At 48.8% G+C, this 12,968-nt stretch overlaps 2 protein-coding genes and 1 pseudogene across 3 annotated transcripts; all 3 read right to left on the reverse strand.

Annotated features, from left to right (window-relative positions):
• Positions 1-1,159: 1,159 nt before the first annotated feature.
• LOC308528240 (interferon tau-like) lies at positions 1,160-1,675 on the reverse strand (the record flags this gene model as incomplete). Its single annotated transcript, XM_081103801.1, has 1 exon — positions 1,160-1,675. The coding sequence occupies one exon, from the start codon at positions 1,673-1,675 to the stop codon at positions 1,160-1,162; it is 516 nt and encodes a 171-aa protein (XP_080959927.1).
• A 2,801-nt stretch (positions 1,676-4,476) lies between these two features.
• On the reverse strand, positions 4,477-4,970 carry LOC308528261 (interferon alpha-2-like; annotated as a pseudogene). Its single transcript has one exon. The product of its transcript is annotated as an interferon alpha-2-like (transcript).
• A 2,839-nt stretch (positions 4,971-7,809) lies between these two features.
• LOC308528282 (interferon alpha-2-like) lies at positions 7,810-8,325 on the reverse strand (the record flags this gene model as incomplete). The annotated part of the gene is made up of 1 exon (XM_081103853.1): positions 7,810-8,325. One exon carries the CDS (start codon positions 8,323-8,325, stop codon positions 7,810-7,812), a length of 516 nt encoding a protein of 171 aa, XP_080959979.1.
• Positions 8,326-12,968: the final 4,643 nt, after the last annotated feature.

Raw genomic sequence — 12,968 nt, forward strand, 5'->3', positions numbered from 1 at the left:
CCATGGCTGAGGGAGAATGAGTCACAGGCAGGTGATCAGGTGGACTTCTGTGAGTGTGAGTTTTGGGAAAAGCTGCCTTTAGGGGAAAGGCTGGGCTTTGAGGGATGGCTGCGTTTTGAGAAAAGCTGTAATTTGGAAAAGGCTGCGTTTTGGAAAAGTCTTTGGTAGGAGAATGGCTGCATGTTGAGAAAGGCATCCTTTTGGGTTAGGCTGCCTTTGGAGAAAGGCTGGGCTTTGGGACACACTGCCATTTTGGAGGGGCTGCATTTTGAAAAAGGGTGCATTTTGGGAAGTGCTTCTTCGGGGTGGGGGGCAAGGGTGCGTTTTGAGAAAAGCTGTAGTTTGGGAAAGGCTGTGTTTTGGTCAAGTCTGTGTGATGGGAAGGGCTGCAGGTTGAGAAAGGCTTCTTTTGGGGGAAAGCTGCCTTTGTGGAAAGGCTGGGGTTTGGACACAGGCTGCCATTTGGGAAGGGCTGCGTTGAGGAAAGGGCTGTGAGAGAATAAAAGATACATTTAGAGAAAGCCTGCCTCCCGCTGTGCACCTGTGTGGAGCGGACTGCAGCTCCCAGGGAAATCTGGTCACACATGTTGAATATGGCACAGCATCCAAGGAGAAGGCGCCCATCACCATCGGTCCCCGTTCAGGAGAGCCAAACAGAAGAGCCCTCTGACCAGGAGAGCTTGCCTTGTGCTCTTAGACGGATGAACAGTAAAGTTCTATAATGACCACGGTCTGGATAGTTTTCTGTGGATCAGTTACAAGAGCCAGCGTGACCTTAACTGGCAAATGTCTTTAACAAAACAGAATCCTGAAGAACCTTTCCATTAATAAAAAATTGGAATGTTCGGTTTGGAAACAGCCACCAGCCCCTACCTACTCCACCACCACCCTACCCCCAAATTAAAAACACAAACGATTATGTCATAAAATTGTTTATTTAAGAAAATAGATCATGTGCCTCTCTCTAAACATCATTTTGTCCACTCGCGGTGTACAAGGTATTTTTAAAATAGCCCCTGGATTTCGATGTCAGGTGTTTCTCCGCTGGTGCAGAAATGTGAGCGGAGATCGCTTTGGGGCTGAGCAAAGGATGCAGGTGAAGAGCGAGAGTCACCAGAAGGATGTCCTTCTGCATTTGTTGACTTTCCTTTGAGGGTGGCTACAGGACCAGAAGGCGGACTGTCACTTCCACTCTAACGATCTCCCAGGCACAGGAGCTGTATCTCTTCTGTCTCAGGTAGGTATGGATGCTTTGGAAGTACTTCCGGACGAGAATTCCCAAACTGAGACAAGTCCGGATGTCTCCTTCCCTCTGCTCCAGGCGCTCCAGGCTGTGATCAAGGCTGGACAGTAGGTGAGACAGGAGGGTGTGGTCCCATGCAGCCAGGCTGCGCTGTGCTCCGAAGAGGTGGAAGATCTGCAGGAGCATCAGATGGTGGAAGCAGGTGCCTTGTGTCTTCTGCATTTGGGTGATTGTCCCTCTATTCCAAGGGAATCTGAAGTCGTTTCTGTCAGCCAGGCACAAGTGAAGGGGAGTCCTTTGCAGTTGCGTCAAAAGATTGAAGATTCTCAGGTTGTCTCCTCTATGGACATAAAGTGCGTCCTCCTCCAGAGAAGCAGCAGGGATGCAGCAGAGCATCACCCCTGCCGCCAGCCACAGAGCGATCTGGGCCATTGAGAGTTCCAGGGGGAACCTCAGGCAGGATGAGCAGCAACTCATCTTCTTGGGAGCCCTGGGAAGCGCGATTCTCTGGCTGGCCGCAAGAGGGAGCAGGTGGCCTTTTCTGATGCTGCCTTTCTGAAGAGCAGTCTTGGGAGCCTTCCTTTCCCATCAGTCTGGTCTCAGTAGCAGAGCAGTCTGAGCCCTACCAAGCGACTTTCTGCTGCTTTTATAGTGCGCTCTGCATTGTGAGAAAGGGTGCTTGAATTTGAATATCGGTGCGTTTTGGTAAAGAAGACTTTTGGGGTAGAGGCTCCTTTTGGGCACAGGCTGTGTTTGGGAAGGACTACCTTTTGAAAAAGGGGTGCGCTTTGGTAAAGGCAACTTTGGGGGAAAGGCTGGATTTTCAAAGTGCCGGGTTTTTGCAAGGACCTTATTTGGGGAAAGGCTGCGTTTGGAGAAGGGCTGTGTTTTGGAAAGGCTGCGTTTTGGGAAGGGCTGCGTTTTGCGAAGGGCTGCGTTTTGAAAAAAGGGTGCATTTTGGTAAAGGCTGCCTTTGGGGAAAGACTGGGTTTTGGGACAGGCTGCTGCGATCTGCGAAGGACTGCATTTTGAGGACGGGTGCTTGGAAAAGGACTGTGTTTTGGTAAAGTCTGCAGTCTGGGAAGGGCTGCATGTTGAGAAAGGCTGCGTTTGGGGAAAAAATCTGGGTTTGGGACAGGCTGCCATTTGGGAAGGGCTGCTTTTGGGAAAAGGCTAAGATGGGGAATGGGCTGCATTTTTAAGAAAAGCTGCGTTTGGGCCAGGCTCCAAATTGGAATCAGCTGCGTTTTGCAAACGTCTGCCTGCCTTTGGGGAAAGGCTGCACTTTGGGAAACACTGTAAGGGGAGTATCCTCTTGGGAAAGTCTGCGCCTGGGGAATGGGTGTGTTTGGCAGAGGGTGCGTTTTGTGAGAGGCGCTGAACCTAGGCACAAGGAGCTGGCAGGAGGCCTTTTCTGCGTTTTGGGAAAGGCTGCTTTTGGGGACAGGCTGTGTTTTGTGAAGGGCTGCGTTTAGGGAAAGGGCGCATTTGGTAAAGGCAGTTTTTGGGGAAAGGCTGGGTTTGTGGACAGGCTGCCATTTGGCAAGGGCTGTTTTGAGGAGGAGACTGCCATAGAAGAACAGGTGTGTTTAGAGAAAGGCTGCTTTTAGAAGAAGGATGTCTTTTGGGGAAAGGCTGCGTTTTGAAAAAGGGTGCAATTTGAAAAAGGTGCGTTTTGGGCAAAGGCTGTGTTTTGAAAGAGGGTGCGTTTGGGGGAAAGGCTGCATTGTACAAAGGGTGTGTTTGGGGGAAAGCCTGCTTTTTGAGAAAAGCTGTAGTTTGGAAAAGGCTGCGTTTGGGTACAGTCTGCGGAGTGGGGCAGGGCTGCATGTTGAGAAAGGCTTCGTTTTGAGAAAGGCTGCACTTTGGGAAAGGCTGGGGTTGGAAGACGCTGCCACTTGCGAAGGGCTGCATTTTCTAAAAGGGTGCGTTTTGGGAAAGGCAGCTTGGGAGGAAAGCCTGCGATTTGGGAAGGGCTGCATTTGGGGAAAGTTTGCCTTTTGGATAAGGCTATCATGGGGATAGGCTGTCTTTGGAGAAAGGCTGGGCTTTGGGACGCAATGCCATTTTGGAGGGGCTGCATTTTGAAAAGGGTGCGTTTTGGGCAAAGGTTGCGTTTTAGAAAAGCTGTAGTTTGGAAAAGGCTGCGTTTGGGTACAGTCTGCGGAGTGGGGCAGGGCTGCATGTTGAGAAAGGCTTCGTTTTGAGAAAGGCTGCACTTTGGGAAAGGCTGGGTTTGGGACACGCTTCCCCTTGGGAAGGGCTGCGTTGTGAAATGGCGATATTGTAGATGAGACACTGCCTTTAGGGAAATGCAGACTTGGCAGCCTTCTCTCTGTATCAGGCTGATCTCAGAGGAGGAAAGTGGTCAAGGACACACCAAGCAACTTTCTGCTGCTTTTCTAGTGAATGAACCAACTGCCCTTCAGCAGCCATGGCTGAGGGAAAATGAGTCACAGGCAGGCGGTCAGGTGGACTTTTGTGAGTGTGCGTTTTGGGAAAAGCAGCCTTTAGGGGAAAGGCAGGGCTTAGGGGAAAGGCTGCCTTTTAAAAGGGGGTGCGTTATGGGGCCAGGCTTCCTTTGGTTAAAGCTGCCTTTTGGGGAAAGGGTGGGTTTGGGGAATGGCTGCTTTTTGAGAAAAGCTGTTATTCGGAAAAGGCTGTGTTTTGGGAAAGTCTTTGGTAGGAGACTGGCTGCATGTTGAGAAAGGCTTCATTTTGGGTTAGGCTGCCTTTGGAGAAAGGCTAGGCTTTGGAACACACTGCCATTTTGGAGGGGCTGCATTTTGAAAAAGGATCCATTTTGATAAAGGGAGCTTTTTGGCAAAGGCTGCATTTGGAAAAAGGGTGCATTTTTTAAGAGGGTGCGTTTTGGGGAAAGAATTCGTTTTGGAAAAGGGTGCATTTTTATTGGAATGGTTGGTTTGGAAACAGCCACCAGCGCCCACCTCCTCCACCACCACCCTCCCCCAAATTAAACACACACACAATTATGTTATAAAATTGTTTATTTAATAAAATAGACCCTGTTCCTCTCTCTAGACATCATTTTGTCAACTCACGGTGTACAAGATATCCTTAAAATAGCCCCTGGACTTCGATGTCAGGTGTTTCTCCGCTGGTGCAGAAATGTGAGCGGAGATCGCTTTGGAGCTGAGCAAAGGATGCAGGTGAAGAGCGAGAGTCACCAGAAGGATGTCCTTCTGCATTTGTTGACTTTCCTTTGAGGATGGCTACAGGACCAGAAGGCAGACTGTCACTTCCACTCTAATGACCTCCTAGGCACAGGAGCTGTATCTCTTCTGTCTCAGGAGGTTATGGATGCTTTGGAAGTACTTCCAGACAAGCCCGGATGTCTTTCCCTCTGCTCCAGGTGCTCCAGGCTATGATCAAGGCTGGACAGTAGTTGAGACAGGAGGGCGTGGTCCTATGCAGCCAGGCTGCGCTGTGCTCTGAAGAGGTGGAAGATCTGCAGGAGCATCAGATGGTGGAAGCAGGTGCCTTGTGTCTTCTGCATTTGGGTGATTGTCCCTCTATTCCAAGGAAATTAGAAGTTGTTTCTGTCAGCCAGGCACAAGTGAAGGGGCGTCCTTTGCAGTTGCGTCAAAAGATTGAAGATTCTCAGGTTGTCTCCTCTATGGACATAAAGTACTTCCTCCTCAAGAGAAGCAGCAGGGATGCAGCAGAGCATCACCCCTGCCGCCAGCCACAGAGGGACCTGGGCCATTGAGAGTTCCAGGGGGAACCTCAGGCAGGATGAGCAGCAACTCATCTTCTTGGGTGCCCTGGGAAGCGCGATGGGGCGAGCAGGCGGCCTTTTCTGATGCTGCCTTTCTGAAGAGCAGTCTTGGGAGCCTTCCTTTCCCATCAGTCTGGTCTCAGTAGCAGAGCAGTCTGAGCCTTACCAAGCGACTTTCTGCTGCTTTTATAGTGTGCTCTGCGTTTTGAAAATGGGTGTGTTTTGGGTAAAAGCTGCGTTTTTAAAAAGGGTGCATATTGGGGAAAGGTTGCGTTTTGAAAAAGGTTGCCTTTTGGGGGGAAAGGTGCTTTTTGGGGTAGGCTGCGTTTTAAAAAGGGTGCGTTTTGTGGAAAGGCTGCGTTTGAAAGGGGTGTGTTTCGGGGAAAGTGCGTTTTAAAAAAGGGTGCGATTTGGCGAAAGGCTGCGTTTTGCAAATGGGTGCGTTTTGTAGAAAGATTGCGTTTTGAAAAGGGGTTCGTTTTGAAGAAAGGCTGCGTTTGGAAAAAGGGTGTGTTTTGGGGAAAAGCTGCGTTTTGAAAAAGGGTGCGTTTTGGGGAAACTTTGCGTTTTGAAAAAGGGTGCCTTTTGGGGAATGGTTGCGTTTTGAAAAAGGTTCGTTTTGGGGAAAGGGTGCGTTTTGAAAAAGGTTGGCTTTTGGGGGAAAAGCTGCGTTTTGGGGTAGGCTGCGTTTTAAAAAGGGTGCGTTTTGCGGAAAGGCTGCGTTTGAAAGGGGTGTGTTTCGGGGAAAGTCTGCGTTTTAAAAAAGGGTGCGATTTGGCGAAAGGCTGCGTTTTGCAAATGGGTGCGTTTTGTAGAAAGATTGCGTTTTGAAAAGGGGTTCGTTTTGGGGAAAGGCTGCGTTTGGAAAAAGGGTGTGTTTTGGGGAAAAGCTGCGTTTTGAAAAAGGGTGCGTTTTGGGGAAACTTTGCGTTTTGAAAAAGGGTGCCTTTTGGGGAATGGTTGCGTTTTGAAAAAGGTTCGTTTTGGGGAAAGGGTGCGTTTTGAAAAAGGTTGGCTTTTGGGGGAAAAGCTGCGTTTTGGGGTAGGCTGCGTTTTAAAAAAGGGTGCGTTTTGCAGAAAGGCTGCGTTTTGAAAAGGGGTGTGTTTCCTGGAAAGGCTGCATTTTAAAAAAGGGTGCATTTTGGGTAAAGGCTGCGTTTTGTAAAAGGGTGCGTTTTGGGGATAGGCTTCATTTTGCACATGGGTGTGTTTTGTAGAAAGGTTGCCTTTTGAAAGAGGGTGCGTTTGGGGACTGGTTGAGTTTTGAAAAAGGTTCGTTTTGGGGAAAGGGTGCGTTTTGGGGATAGGCTGCATTTTGAAAAAGGGTGCGTTTTGGGAAAGGCTGCCTTTTGTAAATTGGTGCGTTTTGTACAAATGTTGCGATTTGCAAAAGCGTGCGTTTTGGGGAAAGGTTGCGTTTTGGAAAAGGATGTGTTTGGGGGAAAGGCTGTGTTTTAAAAAAGGGTGCGATTTGGGGAAAGGCTGCGTTTTTCAAATCGGTGCGTTTTGTAGAAAGATTGCGTTTTGAAAAGGGGTTCGTTTTGGGGAAAGGCTGCGTTTTAAAAAAGGGTGTCTTTTGGGTAAAGGCTGCGTTTTGTAAAAGGGTGTGTTTTGGGGATAGGCTTCGTTTTGCAAATGGGTGCCTTTTGTAGAAAGGTTGCCTTTTGAAAGAGGGTGCGTTTTGGGGATCTGTTGAGTTTTGAAAACGCATTCGTTTTGGGAATAGGCTACGTTTGGAAAAAGGGTGTGTTTTGGGGAAAAGCTGCGTTTTGAAAAAGGCTGTGTTTTGGGGAAACTTTGCGTTTTGAAAAAGGGTGCCTTTTGGGGAAAGGTTGCGTTTTGAAAAAGGTTCGTTTTGGGGAAAGGGTGCGTTTTGGGGATAGGCTGCATTTTGAAAAAGGGTGTGTTTTGGGAAAAGCTGCCTTTTGTAAATTGGTGCGTTTTGTACAAATGTTGCGATTTGAAAAAGCATGCATTTTGGGGAAAGGTTGTGTTTTGGAAAAGGATGTGTTTGGGGGAAAGGCTGTGTTTTAAAAAAGGGTGCGATTTGGGGAAAGGCTGCGTTTTTCAAATCGGTGCGTTTTGTCAAAGATTGCGTTTTGAAAAGGGGTTCGTTTTGGGAAAAGGCTGCGTTTTAAAAAAGGGTGCCTTTTGGGAAAAGGCTGCGTTTTGAAAAAGGGTGCGTTTTGGGGAAAGGCTGCCTTTTGTAAATGGTTGCGTTTTGTACAAAGGTTGCGTTTTCAAAAAGGGTGTGATTTGGGGAAAGGCTGTGTTTTGCAAATGGGTGCGTTTTGTAGAAAGATTGCGTTTTGAAAAGGGGTTCCTTTTGGGGAAAGGCTGCTTTTTTTAAAAGGGTGCCTTTTGGGGAAAAGCTGCGTTTTAAAAAAGGGTGGGTTTTGGGGAAAGGCTGCGTTTTACAAAAGGGTGTGATTTGGGGAAAGGCTGCGTTTTGCCAATGGGTGTGTTTTGTAGAAAGATTGCGTTTTGAAAAGGGTGCATTTTTATTGGAATGGTTGGTTTGGAAACAGCCACCAGCGTCCACCTCCTCCACCACCACCCTCCCCCAAATTAAACACACACACAATTATGTTACAAAATTGTTTATTTAATAAAAAAGACCCTGTGCCTCTCTCTAAACATCATTTTGTATACTCGCGGTGTACAAGGTATTTTTAAAATAGCCCCTGGATTTCGATGTCAGGTGTTTCTCCGCTGGTGCAGAAATGTGAATGGAGATCGCTTTGGGGCTGAGCAAAGGATGCAGGTGAAGAGCGAGAGTCACCAGAAGGATGTCCTTCTGCATTTGTTGACTTTCCTTTGAGGATGGCTACAGGACCAGAAGGCAGACTGTCACTTCCACTCTAACGATCTCCCAGGCACAGGAGCTGTATCTCTTCTGTCTCAGGTAGGTATGGATGCTTTGGAAGTACTTCCGGACGAGAATTCCCAAACTGGGACAAGTCCAGATGTCTCCTTCCCTCTGCTCCAGGCGCTCCAGGCTGTGATCAAGGCTGGACAGTAGTTGAGACAGGAGGGTGTGGTCCCATGCAGCCAGGCTGCGCTGTGCTCCGAAGAGGTGGAAGATCTGCAGGAGCATCAGATGGTGGAAGCAGGTGCCTTGTGTCTTCTGCATTTGGGTGATTGTCCCTCTATTCCAAGGGAATCTGAAGTCGTTTCTGTCAGCCAGGCACAAGTGAAGGGGAGTCCTTTGCAGTTGCGTCAAAAGATTGAAGATTCTCAGGTTGTCTCCTCTATGGACATAAAGTGCGTCCTCCTCCAGAGAAGCAGCAGGGATGCAGCAGAGCATCACCCCTGCCGCCAGCCACAGAGCGATCTGGGCCATTGAGAGTTCCAGGGGGAACCTCAGGCAGGATGAGCAACAACTCATCTTCTTGGGAGCCCTGGGAAGCGCGATGGGGGGAGCAGGCGGCCTTTTCTGATGCTGCCTTTCTGAAGAGCAGTCTTGGGAGCCTTCCTTTCCCATCAGTCTGGTCTCAGTAGCAGAGCAGTCTGAGCCCTACCAAGCGACTTTCTGCTGCTTTTATAGTGCGCTCTGCGTTTTGAAAATGGGTGTGTTTTGGGGAAAAGCTGCATTTTGAAAAAGGGTGCATATTGGGGATAGGCTGCGTTTTGCAAATGGGGCCATTTGTACAAAGTTTGAGTTTTGAAAAAGGGTGTGTTTTGGAGAAAGGTTGCGTTTTGAAAAAGGTTGCCTTTTGGCGGAAAAGGTGCGTTTTGGGGTAGGCTGCGTTTTAAAAAAGGGTGCGTTTTGCGGAAAGGCTGCATTTTGAAAAGGGGTGTGTTTCGGGGAAAGTCTGCTTTTTAAAAAAGCGTGCGATTTGGCAAAAGGCTGCGTTTTGCAAATGGGTGCGTTTTGTAGAAAGATTGCCTTTTGAAAGAGGGTGCGTTTTGGGGATCGGTTGAGTTTTGAAAAAACATTCGTTTTGGGGAAAGGCTGCGTTTGGAAAAAGGTTTGTTTTGGGGAAAGGGTGCGTTTTGGGGATAGGCTGCATTTTGAAAAAGGGTGCGTTTTGGGAAAGGCTGCCTTTTGTAAATGGTTGCGTTTTGTACAAAGGTTGAGTTTTGAAAAAGGGTGTGTTTGGGGGAAAAGTTGCGTTTTGAAAAGGTTGCCTTTTGGGGGAAAAGGTGCGTTTTGGGGTAGGCTGCGTTTTAAAAAAGGGTGCGTTTTGCAGAAAGGCTGCGTTTTGAAAAGGGGTGTGTTTCGGGGAAAGTCTGCTTTTTAAAAAAGGGTGCGATTTGGCGAAAGGCTGCGTTTTGCAAATTGGTGCGTTTTGTACAAAGGTTGCGTTTTGAAAGAGGGTGCGTTTTTGGGATAGGCTGCCTTGTGAAAATGCATTCGTTTTGGGGATAGGCTGCGCTTTGAAAAAGGGTTCCTTTTGGGAATAGGTTGTGTTTTGAAAAAGGGTGCCTTTTTGGGGAAAGGCTGCTTTTTGCAAATTGGTGCGTTTTGGGGAAAATTGCTTTTTGAAAAAGTGTGCGTTTTGGAGAAACGTTGCGTTTTGAAAAAGGGTGCGTTTTGGGATAGGCTGCATTTTAAAAAAGGGTGCGTTTTGCGGAAAGGCTGCGTTTTGAAAAATGGTTCCTTTTGGCGATATGCTGTGTTTTGAAAAAGGATGCGTTTTTGGGAAAAGCTGCGTTTTTAAAAAGGGTGCCTTTTGGAGAAATGGTGCGTTTTGAAAATGGTTGCGTTTTGGGAAAGGCTGCCTTTTGTAATGGGTGCATTTTGTACAAAGGTTGTGTTTTGTAAAAGGGTACGTTTTGGGGAAAGGGTGTGTTTTTAAAAAGGGTGCGTTATGGGGAATGGCTGTGTTTTGAAAAAGGTTGCGTTTTGAATAGGTGCGTTTGGGAGAAATGCTGCATTCTGACAAACGTGCCAGTGGATGAAAGGCTGCACTTTGCACAAGGCTGCCTGCCTTTGGTGAAATACTGTACTTTGGGAAACACCGTATGGGGAGCATTCTCTTGGGGAATGGGTGATTTTTGGAATAGGGTGGGTTTGGGGAAAGGCTGCTTTTGGGGACAGGCTCCCTTTGGGCACAGGCTGTGTTTTGTGAAGGACTGCGTTTTGGAAAAGGGTGGGTTTGGTAAAGGCAGCTTTTGGGGAAGTGCTGGGTTTGGGGACAGGCTTCCCTTTGGCCAGGCTCGGTTGAGGAGAAGACTGCCATAGAAGAACAGGTGTGTTTAGAGAAAGGCTGCGTTTTGAGAAAAGCTGCCTTTGGGGAAGGGCTGTGTTTTGGGAAAGGCTGTGTTTTGGGAAGGGCTGCATTAGGGGAAACTGACTTGAGGAATGGGCTGCATTGGAAGAAAAGCTGCGTTTTGGCCGGGCTCTGTATTGGAATCAGCTGCGTTTTGGAAAAGGCTGCTTTTTTGGGGAACACAGCATGGGGAGCATTCTCTTGGGAAAGTCTGCAGTTGGGTGCGTTATGGGATAGGGTGTGTTTTGGGAAAGGGTGCTTTTGGGCAAAGGCTGTGTTATGTGAAGGGCTGTGTTTTGAAAAAAGGGTGCGTTTGGTAAAGGCAGCTTTTGGGGAAAGGCTGGGTTTGGGACAGGCTGCCCTTTGGCAAGGGCTGTGTTGAGGAGGAGACTGCCATAGAAGAACTGGTGTTTAGAGGAAGGCTGCGTTTTGTAGTTTGGAAGGGCTGCGTTTTGGGGGACGTTTGCCTTTTAGAAAAGGCTATCATTGGGGATAGGCTGCGTTTTGGGGAAGGCTGTGTTTTGGGAAGGGCTGCATTAGGGGAAACGCAGATCTGGGGGAAATGCACACTTGGGGGCCTTCTGTTTGAATCAGTGTGATCTCAGAGTAGAAAAGCAGCCCAGTCCCCACAGGGGAACTGTGAGATGCTTTAGTGCTGAGTGAAAAGGCCTCCATAGGCACCTGTGACTGCTGCGGACGGAGCTCTGCCTGGGCCTCCCCTGGGGCATTATTCTGAGGAAGCCAGCACTCTCCCAGGAGTTTGGGGCTTTCCTTTGACACAGGAACTCCAGCGAGGCCATTTCTACCAAGAATCCCTTTGCTGAGGGATCAGAGGCTGGAGTCAGAGCGTGTTGGGTCGTTTTCACGGATTAAGGAGGGTTTCTGCAGGAGATGCCCACAGATTCAGAGCCAGGTACCTGGGAACCACAGGCTGCGCTGCTGGGGACGCCCTGGACTTGAGTTGGGGGTGTGGTCTTCTGGGGTCACCAGGCCAAAGAGAGCCAGCAGGGATGGAGCAGAGCATCGCCCCTGCCACCAGCCACAGAGATGTGGGCCATTGAGGATCCAGTGGTTCAGGGGACCGCCGCCAGAGAGCATCCCAGGCACAATTAGCAGACACTTCCCTTCTTGAGTTGGGAAGAAGCAGGCAAGCAGTTGCCCTTTTCTGATGCTGAGTTTTGGGAAAAGCTGCATTTGAAAAAGGGTGCGTTTTGGGTTTTAGAAAAGGCTGCGTTTAGAGAAAAGCTGTAGTTTGGAAAAGGCTGCGTTTGGGTACAGTCTGCGGTATGGGGAGGGCTGCATGTTGAGAAAGGCTTCGTTTGGGGGAAAGGCTGCACTTTGAGAAAGGCTGGGCTTGGGACACGCTGCCACCTGAGAAGGGCTGCGTTTTGAAAAAGGGTGCGCTTTGGGAAAGGCCGCTTTGGGGGGAAAGCCTGCGTTTTGGAAAAGGCTGCACTTTGGAAAGGGCTGCGTTGTGAAATGGCGATATTGTAGGGGAGACACTGCCTTTGGGGAAATGCACTTGGCAGCCTTCTCTCTGTATCAGGCTGATCTCAGAGGAGGAAAGTGGTCAAGGACACACCAAGCAACTTTCTGCTGCTTTTCTAGTGAATGAACCAGCGGCCCTTCAGCAGCCATGGCTGAGGGAGAAGGAGCACACGCAGGCGGTCAGGTGGACTTCTCTGAGGCTGCCTTTTGGGAAAGGACTGCTTTCGTGGAAAGACTGGGCTTTGGAAAAGGCTGCGTTTTGGTAAATTCTTTGGAAGGAGAATGGCTGTGTGTTAAGAAAGGCTTCTTTTTGAGAAAGGCTGCGTTTTGGGAAAGGCTGCATTGGGGGAAAGTCTGCCTTTTGGAAAAGGCTATCATGGGGATAGGCTGCCTTTGGGGAAAGCTGGATTTTGGGACAGGCTGCCATTTGGAAGGGCTGCGTGTTAGTCGCTGAAGGAGGACCTCAGGAGGCCAGAGTGGTGATGGATTAAGACTTTATTTGATCATCCGCACACCAGGTGGCTGAGCCTGGATGGCTCCAGCCCCCAGTGACAGGAGTCAGCGGCTTTTAAAGGACTTTTGGCAGGCTTTTTTTTCTGGGTGGAGACTTCTTTATGCATACCCGGAGGGGAGAGAATGAAATTTTGTCACCGCAAGTGAAATGTGGTCTTCAGCAAAGGGAATGTCCATAGTGAAATGACCTGAAAAGCCAGTTCCCTGGGAAGGGGTATGAAATCAATTGCTCGATCAAACTTAACATTCCAGCCTTTTTGTTTTATGGAATAGGAACAAAGGTCATATCTTGTGTAATGACTTCCTGCTGAGGGGGGACAATATCACAAGGGAATGGACTTCGATAGTGGCGGACTGGACGAGGGGTGCAGCAGCATGATCTCCCCAAGAGACTGGTTGGCAAAGGCTTAAAAAAACGGTCCCGTTGAGGGACTTGGGAGGTAAAAGCTGGTCCTGAGGCTGCCACAGCGTCATTTGTCTAGTTTTGCTGCTTTTCTGGGCCTGGAGCTAAAATACAACTGAGACCTAGATGTTATCTTTAGTGGGAAAAGATCAGGGGTCTTAGTTGCCTGACTAGTGATATGAATGGGGAGAATAGGTTACCCTGGGTTTGAGGTTCCTGTTTTTTTTCAGTTTTGCCCCTTGCTGGGCATCCACAAGTTTCTTGTAGGTCCTGAGACAGGGTTTCAAAATAGGTAGAGCAGTGGTTAAGTCCCGATGGCAGTTCCAACCCCTACTGTGATGCCCAGGGTTATTAGGAGAAAGGGCT

This window comes from Myotis nattereri (genome assembly GCF_964212035.1).
Source record: "Myotis nattereri genome assembly, chromosome: 12".
NCBI lineage: Eukaryota > Metazoa > Chordata > Mammalia > Chiroptera > Vespertilionidae > Myotis > Myotis nattereri.